Source organism: Mirounga angustirostris, unplaced genomic scaffold (assembly GCF_029215605.1).
Source record: "Mirounga angustirostris isolate CCGP_5_RB_7025 unplaced genomic scaffold, mMirAng1.0.hap1 SCAF_10, whole genome shotgun sequence".
Taxonomy (NCBI): domain Eukaryota; kingdom Metazoa; phylum Chordata; class Mammalia; order Carnivora; family Phocidae; genus Mirounga; species Mirounga angustirostris.
The window spans coordinates 124,063,895-124,087,085 of NW_026991718.1; the positions used below are offsets into that span (position 1 = coordinate 124,063,895).

Here is a 23,191-nt window from a genome sequence, read left to right on the forward strand (position 1 = left end):
TAAAAAATCAAATATTTACGAAACACCTACCTCTCGTCACGTTTCCATTTGCTTGCACGTGACCCTAGAGCCACCTCTGCACGTGTGGTAGCCAGGACTGATGCTAGTACGCCTATTTTATTTCTTTTTAACTTTTATTTTGACATAATTTCAGACATACAGAAAATTTGCAAGAGTAGAACAAACGTTAACATATTATTGTATTTATTCCATCCTCTCTGTAAATACCCTTCCCCCCACCGAATTGGAGAGCAAGTTGCAGACGTGAAGCCTCTTTATCCTAAATCCTTCAGCGTGTGTTTACTAAAAATGAGGACATTCCCTTACATAACCGCAGTACAATGATCAAAACCAGGAAACTAACATTGAGACATTAACGATGTCTTAATAGTGACACCCTAATCATGTTTTAGCTGTAGGCCTTATTCAGATTTTACCAATTGTCCCAATCATGTCCTCGGTAACTGAAGAAAATTCGAGATCATGTTCATATTCATTTATGAGCTCATTTTAGCCTCCATTAATCTGGAACAGCTCCTCCTTCTTTGTCTTGCATGACACTGACACTTTAGAAGAGTATGGATCAGTTAGTTTGTATAATGTCCCGCAGTCTGGGTTTGTCACATATCTGCTCAGGATCAGATTCAGTGTATGCATTTAGGCAGGAACACAGCAAACCTATATTTTAGATAAAGACACTGAGGCTTAGAGAAGTGAAGTGACTTGTCCCAGGTCAGACAGCTGGTCAGAGGCCAAGCTGGGATTTCCAGAGCTCTCTGATGAGCACAAGTAGCTTGTGATTCTTCCATATGCATAGTGAATAAGAGGTTTTCTTGACAAGAAGGACTTTGGCAGAAGTAGAAGTTGGAATAGGACCAGGGAGAAGCTCAGCAAGGACTTGTGGGTTTGGCAGGTGTTTATGGGGTATAAGCTTTGGCCTTTACCCAGGGCAATGCAGCCCCCGCCCTAGCTGCCACTCTGATGATCTCTCTCCTCACAGACAATGCTCACGGCCATCTCCATGAGTGCAATTGCAACCAATGGTGTTGTACCTGGTATGTGATGGGGCTTCTTGGAGGGGAATGGGGCCTGGATGGTCGGGAGGGGGGTCTGGATAGTTGGAAGGAAGGATAGGACCGTAGGCTTTATGGGCCGTCAGGACCGAGAGAGACAATACTGTGAACGTGGGGGCTGGGCTGTGATGTTGGTGGGGTAGGTTGGGACAGTGGTATTAAGGGGAAAGGAGGGAAGCAGTTTATGGGGTTGAACAGGGCGATGTGAGATCTCCCTTTGCCTGAGACCCTCCTCTCTGTCATCCTATTTTTCTGAGCCATGACCTCCTTAGAGGGGTAATTAGCAACATGGTAATTAGTGCAGCAAAATCCACTCAGAGTGGCTGGCTGAGTCTCCCACCAGTCCTAGGGCTGCAGCCTGTAAGGCGTGAGGCCCAGAACAACCCCTTTCTCATCTCTGTCCCTGAGCCCCCTCGCCCCCAGTGGCAGTCCAGCTCCCCTTGAACTTCTCGCTGACACCAGGTTCTTTCTGCAGCGGGCGGCTCCTACTACATGATTTCCAGGTCTCTGGGCCCGGAGTTTGGGGGCGCCGTGGGCCTTTGCTTCTACCTGGGCACTACCTTTGCTGGGGCCATGTACATCCTGGGCACCATCGAAATCCTGCTGGTGAGAGGGGCCGAGGAGGAGGTGCGGGGTTCCAGGCTGTCAGTCAGTTAACCAATGCTCCCTGGACACCTCCTAGGGAGAGGTCCAAGCCCTCAGTGAGGCCAAAAGGAAATCAGATGTGGTTCTGTCTTTAAAGAATCCACAGTCTAGCTGGGGAGACAAGATACAGTAATTACGTAACGTGAACAGCTGTCGTTCATTGGGCACCCACTGTGCTCTCAGCAGAGTTCCAATTGCTTTACAGTCATTATCTTGAATCCTCATGAGGATTAAGTATTATTATGCCCATTTTACAAATGAGAAGCTCAGAGAGGCGACATGACTTGCTCAAGGTCACTCAGCTACCAAGTGGCAGAGGTGGGTCGATAAGAGTAAAATCATGGTAGAAATAATAAAACCAATATCACACAATAGCTGCATCTTGTGATTGCCTACCATGTGCCTGGGACTGTTCTGATTTCTCTGTGGATGTTCATTATCCAGGGCTGATGACCAGTGGGTTGCAAAAGAGAAGAAGGATGTGAGGGGGCCGAATGAAGAGAGCTGTTAGGAGTAGTGACTGATGAGAAGAAGTCAGGTTGCTGGGCAGTATTTGAAGGAGAGGCTGCTGATGTGGGTCTTGGCTCTTCCTGCCCCTCCAGGAGGAGGTGGGAGCTGAGGAGGGTTTCCTGGTATATAGAAAGTGGGGCTGACATTTCCCAAGCCCCTACCTTATCCAGGCTCCGTGGCCTGCAATTTATCATTTTAGTTTATCCTTACAACCGTTCTATGGGTTAGATAATGTCCCCGTTTTACAGATGAGGAAAGCAGAGTTTAAGGATTTTAAGGAACATATGGAAGGGATATGCCTTTCTGACCCCAAAGCCAGTGCTTGTCCACTCTACCACACTGTCTTGGAGAACTAGAACTAAAAGATGCAGCTTCTGGTTTGGGGGCAGAAAGGGAGGACTATGGGGACAGGGAGGATGGATGGCAAATAAATGACCCAAGGAGCCAAATTCTGAGAAGATAATAGTAGACTTCCATGACTTAAAAAAATTAAATAGTTCAAAAATTATTATAAAAGCAATTCTGCCCATTGCATAAAATTAGAAAAATACCAAAGAATGTAAAAAGGGAAATAACAATTGCCCAAAGAAAATCACCATTAACATTTTGGTGTATTTCCTTCTATTTTTTTTTGTTTGTTTTACTATGTGATACTGTATTCTGCTTTGTAAAATAGAACTCTATAGGTTTCCCTAAATAACTAGAAACTCCCCTTGTAAATATCATTTACAAGTGAAAATAACTTTTCTAAGAATATAAACACATTAATATTTGGTATGGAAATTTTAGAAAATACACATGTGCAAAAAGAATACAGATGATCACATTTCCTCCTATCAGTGGATGTCATTTCCAGTCTTACACTATTGTAAATATGCTGTGATGAGCATATTTTTTTCCAAAGTCCTTCGGCACTTTGGGTTATATCCTTGGGGGTGATTCTTAGCTGGTTCTTGCTGTGTCACTCACCTGACCTCCTTGCCCCCTTTCCACAGGCTTACCTCTTCCCAGCTATGGCCATTTTTAAGGCAGAAGATGCCAGTGGGGAGGCAGCAGCTATGTTGAACAATATGCGTGTGTATGGCACCTGTGTGCTCACTTGCATGGCCACTGTGGTATTTGTGGGCGTCAAGTATGTCAACAAGTTTGCCCTTGTCTTCCTGGGTTGTGTCATCCTCTCCATCCTGGCCATCTATGCCGGGGTCATCAAATCTGCCTTCGACCCACCCAACTTCCCGTAAGTGCTGTTGCTCTGAGCCTAAGGCATTGTCCTCCTCCTCCCTGGCTCGGTTTCAGGGTCTGCAATGTCAGCCTCTGCCAACCTCCCTCTCCTCATCTCTCAGAATCTGAGTGATTGTGGATTCAGAGCAAACTTCCTTGGGAGGGAAAATCTCTCCTGGTTTGGGGGGAATCTCTACAGGGTGGGGTAATATGTTCTGGAGGTGGGCAGAGTTTCCCCTGTGAGGGTCAACTCCTTGCAGGTGAGGTGGACTTAGGAAGGAAGAACCAAGTGGGACGCTTTCTGAAGGGATGACTCTCTATGTTAGGGAAGCATTTCCTGGGTGGGGACAAATTCCTGGAATAGGACAACTTACTAGTGTTGGGCACCTTCTCTATCATGGGAGAGGTCATAGAAGAGAGGATCTAGGGGCACAGATCTCTGTGGGTTCTGCCTCTTTCTTAAGGACAAATTCCCTTACATCTCACTGCCAGGATGACGCACAGAGACTGCTGTCCATGGTGCTGAAACATAGCATTGCACTAAAACGGTGCTTCTTTGGGATGGCTGCATACTAAAATCACTTGGGGGAGCTTTGAAAAAACACCCATTCTGGGCTCCATCCCAATTACATCAGAATCTCTGGATCCGGGGCCCTGGGATCTGTGTTTTTTAGAGCTCCCCCCGGTGGTTCTATTGTGAAGCCAAGGCAAGGTTATGTCCCTCCCCCATCTTCCTCCTTTGTTTCTCTCCCTAGGATCTGCCTCCTGGGGAACCGCACACTGTCTCGCCATGGCTTTGATGTCTGTGCCAAGCTGGCTTGGGAAGGAAATGAGACGGTGACCACACGGCTCTGGGGCCTTTTCTGTTCCTCCCGTTTCCTCAACGCCACCTGTGATGAATACTTCACCCGAAACAATGTCACGGAGATCCAGGGCATCCCTGGCGCTGCCAGTGGCCTCATCAAAGGTCTGGGGGAGGGAAGAGGGCTGGTGTCCAGGGAACACTACAGGGATTGTGGGTTAAATGGTCAGGATTAAGGAACTCTCCTTGAGATTCACTTAAAGGCCATCGGTTTTAATTGAGCACCTACACTGGCCATGTCCTGTCCTTGGCATCATGAAGGAACAGAGATGAAAGGGAGCCTTCAAATATCTTACCGCCTAGTAGGAAAGAAAGTCATCAGTTTAACAGCTATTCACTAAGCATTTACTTAGTGTCCAACACTGAGCTAAGCGCCAGGAATATGACATAAATAAGTCACAGTCCTTGGCTTCAAAGACTCTAATGGCAGACACAGATGTATTAGCAAATAAATTATGGTATGAATAGATGTGCATTCAATGAACAGAGACCTCACAGGGGAGGGAGTGGTCATGGTATAAGGTGGCAAGACAAGGCTTCCTAGACTCACCTGAAGAGGATTTTGAAGGAAAAATAAGAGATTTTGAGTTATACTAGGGGAGTAAAGGAATTAAGGCAGAAGAACAGCTTGCTTGAAAGCATGCAGACAGAGAAGAGCATATTGTGTCCTTCCAACCACAAATAATTTGGTATGACTGGGGCATAAAGTACAGAGGAAGGAGGGGCAAGAAATGATGTCAGAGAGGCTGGTATAAGCCATATTGTGGCAGGCCTTGGAAGCCATGTTGAAGTGTTTGAACCATGTCCTGAGGGCAATGAGGAGCCACCAAAGGGTTTCAAATAAAGGATGGACATGGTCAGCTCATCATTTCTAAAGGTTCATTCTGGCTGCTAATATGGATGAGGTAAAAGGGAGAGAGACAGAGGCAGGGAGTCCAGGCGGAGGCCAATGCTGAGTCCAGGTGAGAGATGATGGTTTTCTAACCTAGAGTGATGGAGTGATGTCAGTGGGAGTGGAGCAGTTGTTCTCCCCCATGGTTGTTCCCCCCCCCCCCAGGAGACATGTAGCAATGTCTGGAGACATTTTTGGCTATCACAACTAGATGCTTTTTACTGGCATCTAATGCATGGAAATCAGGATTTTGCTAAACATTCTACAGTGCTTAGGACAGCCCTCCATAACAAAGAATGATCTGGCCCAAAATGTCAATAGTGCAGAAGTGAGGGAAGCCTGGACAGGAGAGAAGGGGCATATCTGAGAAATATTTAGAAGGGATGGTGGGCAGAAGTTGGAGACGGTTTTGAAATGGAGAGGGAGAGGGGAGCAGTTGAAGGCAAAGTGACGCTGTCTGAATTGATGGTGGTGCCATTTGTTGAGATAAGGGATACAGAAAAGGAGCTGATTTGAGGTGGCTGGGTGCTGAGATCAATTTGGGAATATTGAATCAGTCTGAGATAGGTCTTTATATGTTTTTTACCCCACTAGACAGGACTATTTGAGGGCAAGGACTAGATCTGCACATGGCCTGGCCCAAAGCAGGAGCTTAGGAAATGTCGGTGGGAATAAAATAGAACCAAGGCCCCCAGGGGAGTGAGAAGTGGTTGACCTTGACCCTTCTTTTTTGCCTACCCCACATCCTGGCCCTAGAGCTCTAGCACCTTGACTTCTGGTCTTTCTCTTGAGCATCCTGTCTCTTCCTACAGAGAACCTCTGGAGCTCCTACTTGACCAAAGGGGTGATTGTGGAGAGGCGTGGGATGCCCTCGGTGGGCCTGGCAGAGGGCGCCCCTGTCGACATGGACCATCCTTATGTCTTCAGCGATATGACCTCCTACTTCACCCTGCTGGTTGGCATCTACTTCCCCTCAGTCACAGGTGAAGGGGAGCTCAGAGAGGGAGGACTCTGCCTGGGAGTGATGGGTAGAGAGAGTCAATGATGATGTGGGGAATTTCTTAGTCCTACAGTCTCATCACATAGGCAGGAGCCAACAATCTGGATTCCCATTGCACAGATGAGGGAATTAAGGCCAGGAGAAGCCAAGTAATATGGTCAGGTTCTCACACCAGTTGGTATGCCAGGACTAGATCCCAGGCTTCCCGACTCCAGGGCTGGTGTCCTTCCTTCTTGTTCTGTCTGGTCTCCTATCACCCTGTCCTAGCTGCTCCTCTATTCACAGGGATCATGGCTGGTTCTAACCGCTCCGGGGACCTACGGGATGCCCAGAAGTCAATTCCCACTGGCACCATTCTGGCCATTGCCACCACTTCTGCTGTCTGTATCCTGCACTGCTGGGCTGGGACCACCTTGGGCAGGGAGGCCTGGAGGGAGGGCAGCTTCCACCGCTGCCTTACCCAGCTAGCTTGGGAGGAGAAAGGGGGGAATGTCACCCTGGGGATTCTCCTTCATCCTCTGCTACAGATATCAGCTCTGTTGTTCTGTTTGGGGCCTGCATTGAGGGAGTCGTCCTGCGGGACAAGTAAGTAAGGGAATCAGGGCTGATTCTGTCCTGGGTGGTGGGTATAGGGGGCCAAGTTCTGGGAAACAGACCCAGCAGGGAGTGCTGAGCCCGTGCAAAGGGACTTGTGGGAGGGAGGTCACAGGGGATTGCTTGCAAATTCACCTTTTTATATTATATTTTATATTGCTCAAGAAGCTTGGATGGTGTCTCATTTTTTTTTTTTTTGAGGATAATGCTACTTTCCTTTTTTTTTTTTCTTTAAAATCTATTAACCCATTTAACATTTCCTAGATGTTTATGTGTTGGTCGCTGTCCAGAGTTCTGGGGGGAATAAAGATAAATAACCCATGCTTTTTGTCCTGAAGGAGCTCTTGGGGGCTGGTAACCATACTCAACAAACAGACTCGGAATGCAGAGCATCAGGAGTGGGATAAAGTAAAGTATGGGGGCTCTGGTAGTGCACAGGAGACTGCAATCCAGTCCCCAGGGGGCTGGGGAGGAGGAGGTGATGCTGGAAGTGCCTTATGCACATTTTCTTATTTATCCTTCTCACTTTAAATGTTGATTAGAGATTACTTAGGTGACTAGGAGTAGGAAGGACATTCTAGGCGGTGGGAACAACATGAACAAAGGTAGAGGAGAGAAACAGCTGTGTGTGTGTGTGTGTGTGTGTGCATGCTTGCATGTGCACGTGGGTGCCTGTAGCTATAAGCAATTCAGAGCGCTGGAGCATACACTTTTGAAGGATGTGGGCATGCACCACCAGCAGGGTGAAGTAGGAGGTCTTGTCACAGAAGACAGTTTCCATGGTGCTGTCCTGGCTTTTGTAAGGTGGGGAATGGGGACATGAGGCTGGAGCGTCTTGGAAGCCTGGTTTTTGGTACCAGGACATTAGAGCTTTATTTTATAGAAAATCAGGGGCACCCTGACAGATTTTAAGTAGGGGAGTGACCTGGCCAAATGGACAATTTGCATATATTACACTTACTCACTTTTGAGGGCAACTTAATTTCCACTTATTTCATTTAATCATAGACCTCCCACAGGATTGCAAGGGATTCAGCAGGTCATCCAGTAAAACCCTTCATCTGATTCTTGTAGTCCTTCAGGAATGGCCCATTTGAGCATAACCTCTGGTTGCACACTCCAGTCACAGGGCTCTCTCTACCGACCAAGGCAGCATCTTTCAATTTAAGATAATGCCGTTGTTAGAAAATGCTTTTCTTTGATTCTCATACCACACGACCATGGCCACACCATGAGGTCAGGACCCCATTTTTCAGATGGAGACACAGGTTCTAACAAGCTAAGAGATTTTACTAGGTTAATGTAATATTACACAATTGACCATTTACCGTAATCACTCTTAGGATCTGGTTTCAGGCATGGTGCTGAGCATTTTACCTGTGTTATCTCCTTTTATCTTGTCACCAATCACATGAGATGGGTTTATAATGATTCTGTTTTACAGCTGAGAAAGTTGAGGCAAGGAGAGGTTAAATGAGTTGCCCAAGGTCACACAGACGGAAAGTGCCCAGGGCATTAGGAGCTTTGTCTCCCCCCTTGCTCCCTTAGAGCCTAGTCCCGCAGTGGGCATACAGCTGGTCCTGAGGTCGGTGTGGGAGACGTGCCCTGGAAATTGAGGCAGCATTGCTCACCCAGCATCTCCTGTCCCTTCATTCCAGGTTTGGCGAAGCTGTGAATGGCAATCTGGTGGTGGGCACACTGGCCTGGCCATCCCCCTGGGTCATTGTTATCGGATCCTTCTTCTCCACCTGTGGGGCTGGGCTGCAGAGCCTCACGGGGGCCCCACGCCTGCTGCAGGCCATCTCCCGGGATGGCATAGTGCCCTTCCTGCAGGTCAGTGGGGGGTGGAGTGTGGGAAGAGCAGCGCATCCACTACACCAGCCAGCCAAGCCACTGCCCAGAGAGACCACCCAGTGAGGCAAGGCCCCCTGGGGCCCTTCCGCCCTGTACTACCACTAAGAATGGGTGTGCCTTATTTGGGATTTGGCCCATGGCAGTGCCATCTCTCTGGGCAGAGTTGTCTGCTCTTAGGGGAGAAACAAATGGCCCTCCTTTGGCTGAGTGATCAGGTAGGGAGGCAGCCCAAGGGCAAGAAAAGTGTGGCTCTCTCCATGGTGCTTAAAAAAAAAAAAGATTTATGGAGCACACAGTCATGGCCATTTGCTGGCCCCTGTAGCTCTTCTCCATCTGTCCCGCAGGTGCTTCTTTTCCCCTTAAGGGATCATTCGAACTTCATTGCCCTGAGGTACCAATGACAGAGTGGGAGAGACACAGCCAAAGCCTGGCATCCCCTTGGGTACCCCTAAAGGGTGAGGAATACAGCATCCTCTCCTTACTTCCTCACTGGTTAGGGGAGTCCTGCCTCTATTGCACTAGTTCCCAAGACTGGAGAAGAGAGGTAAGAAGTCTCTAAGATCTCAGACCTCTATGATGGTTGCTCTGTCCCCAGGTCTTTGGCCATGGCAAAGCAAATGGAGAGCCAACGTGGGCCTTGCTCCTGACTGCCTGCATCTGCGAGATCGGCATCCTCATCGCATCCCTCGACGAGGTTGCCCCCATCCTCTCTATGTGCGTGCTGGCCTCTTGCCCTCCCCATCAGCTCTGGGGGAAGGGGGGTGTCTCTCTACCTGGATCCTCCAGTTGTGACCCTGGGTAGGCCACCCAGTTATTTAATGGTCCGTCTTTTGTTATGTGGAGATTCATTCTCACATGCGCCAGGGTATGTTGTAAGGGGATTTGGCTTTTGAATCCCTTCCTAAGCACCAGAACGTGATCTGATCACTTCTCCAATTTCTTATCCTCTTTCCCCCTTTGTTTCTTTATGTTTCTCTTTCTATTTCTGCCTCCCTTTGCATCTCTCTCTCCTGGGGCTTTTCTGTGTTCTAGGTTCTTCCTGATGTGCTACATGTTTGTGAACCTGGCCTGTGCAGTGCAGACGCTGCTGAGGACACCCAACTGGAGGCCACGCTTTCGATATTACCACTGGTGGGTGCCCTGTCCCCTTCCCTGCCTGACGGAACCACCCTCTCATCTCCACCCCAACCCCCACCTCACCCTAGCCCATCCCCGAGGTCTAAGGATCCCAAACTTAAATAGAGAGCCCATTTCTCCAGCTTTTGTAGCCCGACTAGCATGAGAAAGGTTCTGGAGAGGGTCTCCTTCTAAATCACAAATAGTAATATAACATGGCCATCTACAGTCTTGGCTGTGATCCCTCCCCTGTGCATCATCCTCAACATCTTACAGACTAGAAGAGGCAACATCAGTTTCCTCAGCTACAAAATGGTGGTGACAACTTCCCTGACCTCATGGGGCTCCTGTGAGTGTTACAGGGCTTAATGACCAGAAGATGCTTATTTCGTGGAGCCTGGGGCTCTGATCATTTCACTTTATGGCCCTTCATTTTCACAGTTGGCCCATGGGGCAGACAGGGCAGGAATGACCATACTTGTTCTACAGAAAGGAAACAGGTTCAAAGAGGGGAAGGGACTGGCCCCAAGTCACCCAGAAAGACTATGGCATACCTGGACTAGAACCTGGGCTGCCCGACTCCCATTGTAGTGCTCCTGCTCTGCCAGTCACCTTTTCCTGGGGGCACACTCTTACCGGGAGATCCTGCCTACAACTCACTCCAGAGACCTCTGCCTTGGAAGCCCTCAGGCAGGGTGGTCTAGCATGGTCTAAGAAGGCACTGGGACAAGGAGCTGGGTGGGGCTTGGGGTGGTGCCCTGTCTGTGGCTGCTCGTTCATCCAGAAGATCCCATATCCCTATGGTGCTGCTCATGAAGATGATGGTGTGAGCTCCCCCAGACCTGAGCAATCCTAGACCTCCCAGTGCTTGCCCAGGCCCTACCCCATCTAACTCTTGCTGTCTGAGCCCCAGCACCAGTGACAGTCCTGCCAGGGCTCAGAGGCTGGGCCTTCCTCCCATTGTCCAGGACACTCTCCTTCTTGGGCATGAGCCTCTGCCTGGCCCTCATGTTTATCTGCTCCTGGTATTACGCGCTGGTGGCCATGCTCATTGCTGGGCTCATCTACAAGTATATCGAGTACCGTGGGTAAGCACAGGAGGCGGGGGGAATGGGGAGGGCTGGGAGAGGCTAAGGGATGGGAGGGGGTGGGGATGAGGTAAGAGTGGGGGAGGGAAAGGGGTGATAGGTGTGGGATTGCGGGATAGAGGACAGGAGCTGAGGGAGGGGCTGAAGCTTTGAGCAAAGGAGGTGGCAGAATGACTGCACATTTTCTGCCCTGGAGCGGCCACTTCAGTGTGCATGGGTCTTTCTGACACCCCTGGTTGATCCCCTTGGGCCTCCAGGGCTGAGAAGGAGTGGGGTGATGGGATCCGAGGCCTCTCCCTCAGCGCGGCACGCTACGCCCTCTTACGCCTGGAGGAAGGGCCCCCACATACCAAGAACTGGAGGTAAGTGGCCAGGCACACGTGGAGGGGCCCAGGGGAAGGGAGCAGGTCTGACCTTCCTCACTAGCTTTGCTCAGTGTGTGCTGTCCCCCCCACAATGGGCTGACTTCACCTCCCCTTCTCAGCCCAGCCTCATCTGACCCTTTCCCACCTACAGCCCCCGGGCCAGCCTGAGCTACCATCTCTTCATCCCTCTGTTCATTCCATCGTGTGTTTAGAAAATGTACGAATGCAGGGTATGTGCCATGTGCCAGGCCTCCTTCCAGCCTGTGGGGACCTAGTGAGCTAACAGTTCCATGGAGAAGGCCCCACACAGAAACAGACAAATGTAATATCGTGTAGCATTTACTCTGGGGGAGGTGGCTGCATTCACCTGGGGAGTTATGGGGGATCCTAGAAATCTTGAGATTCAGAACAATCTCTCCACTTTATTTGTGTGGAAGTCAGGGGCCAGAGAGGGTCTCAGAGGCCACGGAAGTCAGAACTGGAAGCAGAATTTTTACCTCCCGCCTCTCAACCCAGGGTGCTTTTTAGCTGACGGTTCTGTGAGCCCGGCCCTCACTCATCTCCCTCAAGTCACTTGGCCAAGAGGAAGGCCTGAACTCTGAACTATGCCTAGGACATTGTTGGCGTGCTCTTGCTGATGTCTACTGAATTGGGGCTTCCAGAGACCAGGGCTTTGCCTTATTTGTTTGTGAATTCTTAAATGCTTGGCACAACGTCTAGCCCCGAGTGCTTAGAGAATGCTCTTAAACTGATGGGCAGTGGGATGGATGGGGTGGCCAAATGAAAAAGGAAATGAGTGGATAAATAGTTGGGTCAATGGCCAAGTGTATATATGTATTGGAGGGTGATTGCTGACAGATGAATGTGTGAATGGACGGTGGCAGGTGGATGTCAGGTAATTAGGTGACTAATGCATGTATAGGTAAATTAGTATGGATATGAGTGGGTGACTGATGGATAAAATGGATGGGTGGGTGAATGGATGGATGGGTGAGTGAGGTGGTTGAGAGATGAGTGGGTGGGTGGGTGGGTGGCTATGTGGGAGCTGGTTGGATGGGTTGATGTTCAAGGAAATGGATGGGTGGATGGATGTTTAGGTGGACGGGTAGGGGATGGGGGTATAGAGGACGGATGGCTAGTAAACTCACTGGCTTATGGTACATGGGTGTGTGGTGTACAGTGGGTGGAGATTGGGTGGGTATTGTATGGCCCACCTTGCATCCTCTGCAGGCCACAGCTGCTGGTGCTGGTGCGCGTGGACCAAGACCAGAACGTGGTACACCCACAGCTTCTCTCACTGACCTCCCAGCTCAAGGCGGGAAAGGGCCTGACCATTGTGGGCTCCGTCCTGGAGGGCACCTTTCTGGACAACCATCCCCAGGCCCAGCGGGCAGAGGAGGTGAGTGAGCTGAGGTCCTGGTGGGGAGGGGGGAGGGCAGGGCACTCAGGAAGACAGCCCTTGTCCCTTTACACTTGCCCTCCTTCCCACCCTTGGGATCAAAGCAGGCTCAGGCTTTTCTGTCATCTTCCTTAGAACAGGAATCTAAGGGCTCAGAGCGTGAGTTCCTTAGAATCCGGCTCCCAGAACCAAAGACCATCAGAGCCCAAAGGGCCCATTTGATGGATAAGGAAACTGAGGCCTAGAGAAGTCAGAGCATTTGTCTAAGGACAGAAAACAGAGACTCAAATTAGGACTGCCTGACTCCTACTCCAGACTTCTCCCTGCCCAAGTATACATCTTTCAGGGTGTTCTCACATCTGTGATTCTCTCGGTCCCCACACCACGTGGAGTTGGCAGTGTGAGCACAGGAGGAAACAGGCCCAGAGAGGGAAGGCAGCTTGCTGACAGCCACAAAGCTGGCTGGAAGCACAGTCAGGATTTGAGCCTGGGTCCCTGGCTCTGGGTCCCCTGCTGCTGTCTGCATCCATGGTCCATATTCTCAGAGCAGAGTCCAGAGCCAGTGTGGGCAGGGGCGGGCGGCTTGTGCGGGATGGGGCACTAACAGGTTTCTGGAACCTGGTGGGTAGCAGAGGAAGTGGGTTCTGTCTTCGATCCAGACCTCTCTCCCCTTGGGGCTGTGACTAGTTGTGGAGAAAGGAAAGGGGGCCGGAGGGAGGCGAGGAGAGATGGGGAGGGGCACCCCTAATGGCTTGTGACAGTTGCTGTTTCTGCCTCACTGGGCCGTTCACACCAATCTGTTGAGGCCCAGAGCTGGAGGCTTCCGCTGGTCAGCTTCCTTCAATATGCAGTGCCTGAGAATGTGCTGCATGCCAGGCATGGGGAGATGGGGGTGTTTGTGAGACCAAATCCCAGCCCTCAAGGTGCTTCCAGGCTAGTGGGAAGATGGAATATACCCAGAAGGCTCTCAAACCTGTCTGCAGTTGATAGGTGCTTCACAAGAGTTCCTATCAGAGTAATAGAATGTGTTGAGTGTTTACAATCTGTCAGGCAGCATTCTACCTTACCCACATTATATCTTGTAATTCTGCCTGTTCCTACATGAGCTAGCTGTCATGATCCCCATTTGACAGATGGGAAAACTGAGGCTCATAGAGGTTAGGTGATTTGCCCCAAGTCCCACAGCCAGGAGGCAGCAGAGGTAGGAGTTGAAACCCTGCTCTGTTTGACATCAGGGTAGTGGTCCAGAGTATGGGGCATAGAGTCAGAGCCCTGGAGTTGAGCCCCTACAATGATATTCATTAGCTGGGTGGCCTTAAGCAAGTCTTAATTCCTCTGAGCCTCAATTTCCTCATCTATAAAATGAGAGTAAGAAGAACACTACCCTCATAGTGTGGGTGGCATGTGCATTTAAAATGCTTATCATTCATGCTAATTTTTTTGAAATATTTTTTTTTAAAGATTTATTTATTTATTTATTTGACAGAGAGAGACACAGCGAGAGAGGGAACACAAGCAGGGGGAGCGGGAGGGGGAGAAGCAGGCTTCCCGCCGAGCAGGGAGCCCGATGCGGGGCTTGATCCCAGGACCCTGGGATCATGACCTGAGCCGAAGGCAGACGCTTACCGACTGAGCCACCCAGGCGCCCCCTCATGCTAATTTTTTAAAAGTCATTCAAAGCAAATCATCTGGGCATGCAGGGGAGCCCAGTTCCATTCTGGTCTGGGTGGGGGGGTGGTTTCAGGCAGGGTGGAATGGATAGTGGGGGAGGGGGCCGGGCGGTGCTGGAGGGCTTGCAGCGGGACTGTGAGCGATGGCAGGGTGGGGGCAAGTGCAGGGTAAGGTCATGGAGAGCTTTGACGGATCAGCAAGGAATGGGGGCCACAGGTGATGGGGACCCATGCACAGTTCTGCCGCCCGGGGCTGACATGATCGGAGCTGAGCTTCAGGAAGGTGGGGATGATGGAGGGGAGAGACAGGAGGAAGGGAGGCCACGAGGGGCCATGCAGGGCCAGGGAGGCCTGAGGCTCATCCTCGTTTGACATGCTACCACTCCACCCCCTTCCCCAGTCCATCCGGCGCCTGATGGAGGCAGAGAAAGTGAAAGGCTTCTGCCAGGTGGTGATTTCCTCCAACCTGCGTGACGGCGTGTCGCACCTGATTCAGTCTGGGGGCCTCGGGGGCCTGCAGCACAACACTGTGCTGGTAGGCTGGCCCCGCAACTGGCGGCAGAAGGAAGATCATCAGACGTGGAGGAACTTCATTGGTAACACAGTGTGGGCGGGGCGGGGGCGGCAGTGATGGGCTGCGGGTTCTCCTTCCTGGGCCCGGGTGCTCTTTCCCAGACGTGAGAGGTGCGGATTCTGCATCCGCAGGTGTTGGTGTTCGGAGCTGGCCACGTGCCAGACACTGTGCGGGTGCTGGGGACTCAGGTGTGAAGGAGATAATCTTGGGCCCTGCAGAGCTGGCTCGGCCCTGGGAGGGAGTCACTGGAGGGGCGTGGAAAGAGCTACCCCGGTGAAGTCAGGGAGGCCCGGGTCTAAATCTTGCCTCTGGCCCTGCCTCGCTGTGTGATGGTTCACAAGTGACTCACCCTCTCTGAGCACTGGATTCCTTGGTAGTAATATAATAACTAACATTTACAGACTGTGTTCTGTGTGCCAGACTCAGCCTCTCATTCTCTCAGCAGTCCCGTGAGGGCTATTACCTGTCTCCTCCACTTCATTGGTGTGAAACGGAGGCACAGAGAGATGGAGGTGTTTGCTCCAGGTCACACAGCTGGTAAACCTAGAGGCTGCCCTGATGACTCCAGGCTATTCTGTGTCCTTTATAAGTGGGTTGTAGTTGGCAGTTGGGAGGATAAACGAGGCCATGCACGGGAGAGTTCCTAATAGTCAGGAAGGGCAGGTGGTGTTATTGCCACTTGACAGGTGGGGAAACTGAGGCCCAGTGCGGTTGAGAGGCTTTCCCAAATCCAAACAACAATTAAATGATGAGACCTACGAGGATGCTGGTTTTCTGATGACTCCATCCAAGGTCGGGGTGGGGGGTGGGGGTGGGGCGGCGCACTGGGTGCCAGAAGCCTCCGTGGCAGGTGCATGGTGCGGGAAAGGGACCAGGGTCACTGTGTTCCCATCTGGCTCTCTCCTTGGCCTTGCCCAGAGCTGGTCCGGGAAACCACAGCTGGTCACCTGGCCCTGCTGGTCACCAAGAACGTTTCCATGTTCCCTGGGAACCCTGAGCGCTTCTCCGAGGGCAGCATCGACGTCTGGTGGATCGTTCACGATGGCGGCATGCTGATGCTATTGCCCTTCCTGCTGCGGCACCACAAGGTGAGGGCAGGCGTGGCTCACGGGCTCTGCTCAGGGCCTGCCTCCCCTGGAGCTCCTCCCCGAGAGCTCAGGCGAAGGGGGCTGATCACCCCCCCTTATCCCGAGATGCTGGGAACTGATTGTGTCTCCCCTTGCAACACCTTGCATTGTAAAGGAGAGCAATGCTTAACCCAGGCAACGGATGCTTTAATGGGGGACCCTTACCTAAGCAGGGGAGGTTTTGTAGAGAGTGGCCGCTGAGATAGAGGATTTCGGGTCTGCGTGTAGGCGTGGGAAGGTGGGCGGGAAGGGCGAGGGACAGGGTCCTCTCTAGGTTCTGGCTCTGGATCTCCGCACTGCATCTGGGCTGGACCTTTCAGGGTCCCCTTTCACTCCTCCAGGTCTGGCGGAAGTGCAAGATGCGTATCTTCACGGTGGCCCAGATGGACGACAATAGCATCCAGATGAAGAAGGACCTGACTACCTTTCTATACCACTTACGTATCACCGCGGAGGTCGAGGTGGTGGAGATGGTGAGTGCCCAGGAGCCCAGGAGACACCACCCCTGAGGTTTTGGGGTCCTACCTAGCCCTCTTTCCTCTTGGTCCCAGCACCAATTGGGCAACCCCCAAAATACCAGTTTATGATGGTGGATCCCCCTCCGTACCTTATCCACCTCTTAGCCTCTCACATAGTCACCCAAGAGTCAGTCTACCCACCATCCATCTGTCCGTCCCTCCCTCTCTCCTTGATAAGAATAACCATGTCATTATATGTGAGGCACTGTCTCATGCACTTTATATATATTAATTCTCACAGCAACCAATGAAATAGATACAACCATCAGCATTTTCATTTTACAGATTAGGAAGTCGAGGCACAGAAAGGTTAAGTAATTTGCCCAACAGTACAACTAAGTGGCAGAGCCAGGATTCAAACCCCGGCAAGCTGCCTTCAGAGTCCACGTGGCTCGAGATGACACTGCAGAGCCTCTCATCCAACCTTTCCCTCGGTTTATTTATCCATCCACCCATCCCTCTGTGTATTCATTAATGTATTCATTCACTCAACCACCCATTCATCCATATACGTACTCATTCATCACTGTTCCTTTATAAAATTTCTTCCCCTTCTCCATTCACCCAGGTAATTAATTAATCTACTCATTCATTAATTCACCCATTCATACGTCTGGTCCTGCGTTGGGCTGAGGAGGGAATGAGCTGTATTGCCTTTAAGGAACATTGCCCTCTGCTTCGTCCTTGCCTCCCACAGCTGTTGTTAAACTAGGTCATTAGATAGAGAAGCCCTAGGCTGGCAGAAGGAAGGGGGTCTGCCTCCCTTCCCTTGGCCTTGCCCCTGAACTCATGCTTTCCTCCCTTGCCCCCCGTCACTGCCCCCGTCCCTGCCCGCCCACAGCACGAGAGCGACATATCGGCTTACACCTACGAGAAGACGCTGGTAATGGAGCAGCGATCCCAGATCCTCAAACAGATGCATTTAACCAAGAATGAGCGCGAGCGGGAGGTGAGGTTGCCCTGGCTGGGCTCTGAGAGCCTCAAGCTGCTGCCCGCTCTGGGTCTGCACAGTAGGGAGGGCCCAGGGCTCACACTCCTGGCCACTGGCACGGCCTTCACCCTAGAGCATTATTCATCACCCTTCTGCCCCTCCAGCCCACCTCCCAGCACTGGGCTTCCTAGCGCCAGCTTCCACACTGCAGCTGCACCTACCAAGCCTGCCAGCCACGATGCTGAGGGCTTTGGCCGGGGTGACAGGTCTCCCCCTCTGTATGTGACTTCTGGGGGCCAATGGAGAACAGTGGAAGCTAAATATGTGTGGATGATGATTCCTCAGGGGCATGGGCTGCGAGAGGCGGGGGGAAAAGGGATAGTGTGAGAGACCCTGCCAGAGTGGGTAACAGACGGATATTTAGGGATGTAGCTAACGGTGGGTGTTGGGGGCACACACCTCCTAGGCTGTGGCTGGGGAGTTCTCGGGGGCAATGATGATGAGCCTCCCATGGGGTATGGGTGTCAGATCGTCCAGGTGTGGGTAAGGTGGGAGCACTAGTCCCCGGGAGTTGGGATGAAAGCCCCACCTCAGGGAGTGGAGTCCTCGGGGAAATGAGTGATGGTACTCCGGGACTGGGGACTGGAGAGCTCTTGGGGGCAGGGGACAGGGTGCCTGTGGAGTGGGTGGCAGATCCTGTAGGTGAGGGTGACAGACCATGGTTGAGGGGGTCTCCCAGGTATGAATATTGTATTTCTCAGATTGGAGTTAATGGATCCTCAGGGGAATGGGTGATGGGTACCTTTTGGAGCTGAAAAGGATGAACACTCCAGGAATGTTGTCCAGGGGTGATAGTAAAAAAGCATAAGAAATGGCAAGTGCACTGACCACTCAGAACTGGCCCTGGGCCATATGCTAAGATAGAGCCCTGCAGGGGCCAAGTGTTAACCCTTTGGTTGCTGGAGGGTGGGGAGGTCAGGGGTTCTGGAGATGAGTTGGAATGGCCAGGTGAGCGGGGTATTTGGTATGGAAACACTGCAATATTCTAACAACTGGTACAGTTTCCAAAAGCGTGCGTCTGTGACAGAGCATCAGCTCTGGCCGTAGCTCTTTGCAGGGCATGGGTGGTGAGTGACCGCAGAGCTGGTCCTAACCCGTGTCACTCCCTAGATCCAGAGTATCACAGATGAGTCTCGTGGCTCAATCCGGAGAAAGAATCCGGTCAACACTCGGCTCCGCCTCAACGTCCCGGAAGAGACAGCTGGTGACAGTGAGGAGAAGGCAGAGGAGGAGGTGTGCAGCTGGGGTGGTTTGGCCCCAGCCGGTGGGGGCAGAACCTTTGGCCTGTAAAGGAGTCACGTGCTGCCCCTTCCTTCGTCTCTCAGGTGCAGCTGATCCATGATCAGAGCGCTCCCAGCTGCCCCAGCAGCTCTCCATCCCCGGGGGAGGAGCCTGAGGGGGAGGGCGAGGCAGATCCTGAGAAGGTGCATCTCACCTGGACCAAGGACAAGTCGGTGGCAGAGAAGAATAAGGGCCCCAGTCCGGTCTCCTCCGAGGGCATCAAGGACTTCTTCAGCATGAAGCCGTAGGGACCTGGGGGCTGGGGGTTGGGGGCTGGGGTGAGCCTACAGGGTCTTTGCTCCCCATGGCCGAGCAAAGGAGCAGAGGAGGTCCTGGTCCAAGACCCAGCCCAAACCTTGTCTGGGTTTCCCCATCTGAGAACTGGGGGGTTGGGCTAATTGCTGAGGGTTAGCACTCCCAGGTGTAGGCAGTGAAAAAAGTGAAGGGGGTGTGGTGGGAGAGTGGGACCAGTATGCACGGGGGGGTGGGGGTGGGGGTGGGGATAGGGGGCCCAAGTCCTCAGTCTCTCCTTCTTCTGACCCCTCTCTTGTTCTTCTTTGCTTCTCTTGTTTCCTGAAGGGAGTGGGAGAATTTGTAAGTGTTTCAGGATTTTTTTATTCTCTCTTCTGGGTTGGCCAGGGTCCCTGCTCTCCTCACTTTATCATGAACCCTCAGTTCATGGTCCTGACCTTTGGGGTCTCTGAATAGCCCAGTCTCGGGAGGCCTGGGGTTGACCGGGTACCAGCGGCCCAGTGCGCCTGGGACTGGGAGGGTACTGGGTCCAGCTCTCCCGGTTCCTGCTTACACGCCCTCCTCCCCTCTGCCCCCCCCCCCCCCAGGAACCAGTCCAACGTGCGGCGCATGCACACGGCCGTGCGGCTGAACGAAGTCATCGTGAAGAAATCCCGGGATGCCAAGCTGGTTTTGCTCAACATGCCTGGACCTCCGCGCAACCGCAACGGTGACGAAAATTGTATCCTGGACCTAAAGTGGAGGGTGGGGGATCGAAGCGGACATCAGGGGGCCCGGTCCTCGCCCTGGGATGGAAGAGCTGAGCCCGTTCCTGCTTCAGTTACCTCGGACCCGGACGCGGGCGCAGGATTCCCTGGCGCCGATCGCGACCCCCATTCCATGGGGGGGGGGGGCGGTGTGTGTGGAGGGGAAGGGGACGGTCTTTCTCCTTGACGCGCGTTCAGACATGGAGTTCCTCGAGGTCCTCACCGAGCACCTGGACCGGGTGATGCTGGTCCGCGGCGGCGGCCGCGAGGTCATCACCATCTACTCCTGAGAGCCAGGACCTGCCACCCGGGCCCGGGCGCGCCCGGCCGGCGGCCCCGGAGCCCTTGCCGCGCCCCCCGCCGCTGTCACCGTTTACATACAGACCCTGTGCCCGCGCCCTGGCCCCTTTCCCCGCTGCCTGAAGCCCAGAGGCCACGCCGCTCGGGGCTGACTCGGAGAGGACCGCCCCGCGCGGAGGCCGGAGCCCTAGCGCCCCGTTGGCGCGTCGCTCCGCGGGCCCGGCCTCGCCCCACGGGAGGAGACGCTGCAATAAGGCTGGGGAGGCGCGGAGAGCGGAGGCGCGGGGCCGTGAGGAGCCCCCGCGGGCCTAGCGGCCCGGTCCTCTCCGCCGCCCCGCCCGGTCCTCCTCGGCGCCCCGGCGCGGGCCCGGCTCCCGGCGGCCGGAGGGCGCGCGGTGGGGAGGCCGTGCTCGGCCGGATCCGCCGCCCCTCCGCGCGGGGCCGCGCCTATACATAGTGTACAGGAGACATCGCGTGTATTTTTAACGTCCCCATATTTCTGTGACTAGAAGCGCAACGGACTTCTCTGCTCGCCGCTGTCGAGCTCTCCCGCTGGGGGCGCCCGGGGCAGGCGGCGGCCTCGGGAGGCTGGGTTTTCCTGGACGTCCGCGAGTTTGGGAGCAAAAGTGCTTTCGGCCCAGGCGGGAGTCGTGGTCCTGGCCCCTCGGCACCCCCGCCCCGCTCTCGCCTCCTCGCCCTTCCCGCGCGCCCCTGCGCTTCCGACCCTTCCCGCGAGTTCTTTTCGGAGATGGGGTGAGACCAGTGTCCGGCTTTTCCTGGATCCACCTCCCAGCGGCTGCGGGGAAGCGCGCGGCCTCTTCTCGGCTCCCGGCGAGCAGGCGCTAGGGCAAGGGGAGGGGCTCCTCGGGGGTGGGGAGAGACCGAGGAAGCCCCGCCCCCGTGCCTTCGCAGGGGGAGCAGGCGTCCCTCCTCGTCGGCTTGTCGCCTGCTCCCCCTATCCCATGGCTCGTCGCCAAAGACTGAAACTGGGGAGCTGGAGGGCTTCCCCTCCCCGGAGTTGCGTCCCTGGGACAGGCGAGGGAGGAGGGGGGCGATTCGGGTTTAGGGGCCAGACCCACCGGGGAGGCTCCAGCTCTGCCCCTGATGTTCCCTCTCCTGTCCCCATCCGGCAGCTGGAGGCTCCGGCCGCCGGGACCCAGCCGCCTTCTCCGTGTCCCGGGGCCCGGCCTCGCTGCCTAGCAGCGGCCTCTAGCCGCGTCTCCCAGGCACCTGGGCCTGGGGGAGGGCTGGAGTCGCCACGTGCTTTTGTTCTTAGCGTCTCTTTGCCCTTCTCCAACTAGGACCCAAGATCTTTGGCTTCTCCAACTCCACTCCTTGGCGCTTTTGCTCCAAGCAGCCCGGTCAGAGGCGCCCTCTATCCCTAGAGAAGGCGCATCGGGCGGGTTCCCTTCCCCCAGGGCGCGTTACTAAGGGGGACAGGCACTGCATGCTCGTTCCAGCGCCCTCTGGGACTGGGTTCAGTACCTCCAGCCCCAGGGCCCTGACGTTCGCACCTAGACATCCTGTCCACCTCCCAGAGCTTGGGGTACTGGGTACTCCTGACCTCACCACCTCCTTCCCTTTGAGCCCAAAGCAGGGAGCTGGAGCTGTTGCCATCTATAGACTGGGTCAGGTGTGGCTGGAGGTAGGTCTGGATATCTGCCTGTTAGGCCAAGCCCTCTGAGATCTGATGAGGGGGCCAGATAGACTCTTTAGGAAGTTGGAGGTATTAGGACACCAGGCCCCCTCCCCTGACCCTCCCTACCCCCCGCCCCCCCCCCACCTCTCCCTAAAGACCACCCTCTGAGAACCACAGCTGGGCCTAGCCTTCTGGGGGCCGGAACAACCTAGGCTGAAGTGGTGGGTTGGGCAGAAGGGGAAGGGGGCTGCATCAACACCAATTAGGGAACCAAAGTTGCACTATCTGGACCCAGAATGTCTGGTTGGCAAGAGCAAAGTTTCCATTGATGAAAACAAACATCCCACAATAAAACCCAAGTTTTCTGTGCTACATGTGCAATATTTGTTATGAATGTTATCACAAGTCATTCATTAAATTATCTTTATCATCATTGTAGCTAGATGTTTCATGTCCATTCAAGTGACTTTAATTCTGAGTGCAATATTTCAATAGCCTTGTAGTGATAACTAGCGTTGCTTTTGTTTTAGACGATCTATGTGCAGGGCAATGCAATGAAGTTGAAAACCCTTGTAAATAGGAGAGGTTGCAAACCAAATCAAGATTATTTATTACTATTATTAGGCCTGCCTTTAATTTTCAGTGTGTTTTAGTATTCCGCATTCTGCCTCAGTATTGATCTTGTGTTCTCTGTGCCAATACGGAAAGGAGCGCGTTGGTTCTTTCCTTTATTGTTGAATGCTCCCATTTAATGCTTTACAGCTTTTACTGTATTTTTTAGACTCCCGTCTGCACAAAATGCAATAAAAATAATTTTATTATACCCTTCACAGCCTGAGATGTGCTCTTTGGACACCCGAGGGGGAGGGGTGAGTATGTGGGAAGAGGGGTGAGTGGCTCTTCAGGAGCCTAGCCTCATCAAACCCTGTCACTGGCAGAAGGGGGCTGGCTGGTCCTCCAGGTCTGGTGGCCTGGTTCGTGTTCTGACAGCTGTGGGGCCCTGTCCTGGACAGCACTTAGCAGGTCAGGCTCAGCGCTATCGCCAGCCCACCAGAGGCCTCGGGCCAGTCACTTCACCCCACCCGCCCCAGGGCTTCCTGGTGGGGCTGGCTATTTAATGCTCTTCCAGGCTCCCACAGCTTCTGTGACTCTATGGTTCTGCCAACTCCTCACATAATGGGCAGAACAGAAGGTGGCAACTGAGACGAAATTGAAACAGGAGAGTGCCCCACTCCACTGGCCAGCAATGGCCTCTTCAGGGTCCTGTTTTCCTTTCCTAGAGTTAAGAGGACAAGCCTGCTGCCACACTGAAAGTCTACCACAAACAAGGATGTTTAACACAGCATCGTCATTAGCCAGTAGGCTTTAGCTCTGGACTGTTATTAAAGCTTCTAAGTAGGTGGGATGCACGAGGAGAGCCTAGGTTTAGAAGGTCTTCAGGCCTGACCAAAGGAGGACAACAAGAGGGGGCGGA

The 23,191-nt window shown here is 53.2% G+C and overlaps 1 protein-coding gene across 4 annotated transcripts in view; it reads left to right on the forward strand.

Moving 5' to 3' along the window:
* SLC12A5 (solute carrier family 12 member 5) overlaps nucleotides 1-22,543 on the forward strand; it is a 46,007-nt gene extending 23,464 nt beyond the window's left edge. For 3 of the 4 annotated variants that reach the window (XM_045885866.3, XM_045885865.3, XM_064573277.1), the window contains 22 exons: nucleotides 1,001-1,055; nucleotides 1,549-1,679; nucleotides 3,224-3,465; nucleotides 4,205-4,416; nucleotides 6,016-6,186; nucleotides 6,489-6,587; nucleotides 6,731-6,788; nucleotides 8,456-8,630; nucleotides 9,247-9,365; nucleotides 9,684-9,782; nucleotides 10,736-10,855; nucleotides 11,113-11,217; nucleotides 12,451-12,619; nucleotides 14,690-14,885; nucleotides 15,782-15,951; nucleotides 16,332-16,463; nucleotides 17,350-17,457; nucleotides 18,610-18,732; nucleotides 18,825-19,024; nucleotides 19,360-19,374; nucleotides 19,620-19,753; nucleotides 19,977-22,543. In XM_045885866.3, the coding sequence (XP_045741822.1) occupies nucleotides 1,001-1,055; nucleotides 1,549-1,679; nucleotides 3,224-3,465; nucleotides 4,205-4,416; nucleotides 6,016-6,186; nucleotides 6,489-6,587; nucleotides 6,731-6,788; nucleotides 8,456-8,630; nucleotides 9,247-9,365; nucleotides 9,684-9,782; nucleotides 10,736-10,855; nucleotides 11,113-11,217; nucleotides 12,451-12,619; nucleotides 14,690-14,885; nucleotides 15,782-15,951; nucleotides 16,332-16,463; nucleotides 17,350-17,457; nucleotides 18,610-18,732; nucleotides 18,825-19,024; nucleotides 19,360-19,374; nucleotides 19,620-19,753; nucleotides 19,977-20,068 (2,925 nt within the window). In that variant the 3' untranslated portion in view covers nucleotides 20,069-22,543. The remainder of the gene's footprint in view (nucleotides 1-1,000; nucleotides 1,056-1,548; nucleotides 1,680-3,223; nucleotides 3,466-4,204; nucleotides 4,417-6,015; nucleotides 6,187-6,488; nucleotides 6,588-6,730; nucleotides 6,789-8,455; nucleotides 8,631-9,246; nucleotides 9,366-9,683; nucleotides 9,783-10,735; nucleotides 10,856-11,112; nucleotides 11,218-12,450; nucleotides 12,620-14,689; nucleotides 14,886-15,781; nucleotides 15,952-16,331; nucleotides 16,464-17,349; nucleotides 17,458-18,609; nucleotides 18,733-18,824; nucleotides 19,025-19,359; nucleotides 19,375-19,619; nucleotides 19,754-19,976) is intronic. The other variant, XM_064573278.1, reaches the window with a different exon arrangement.
* Nucleotides 22,544-23,191: the final 648 nt, after the last annotated feature.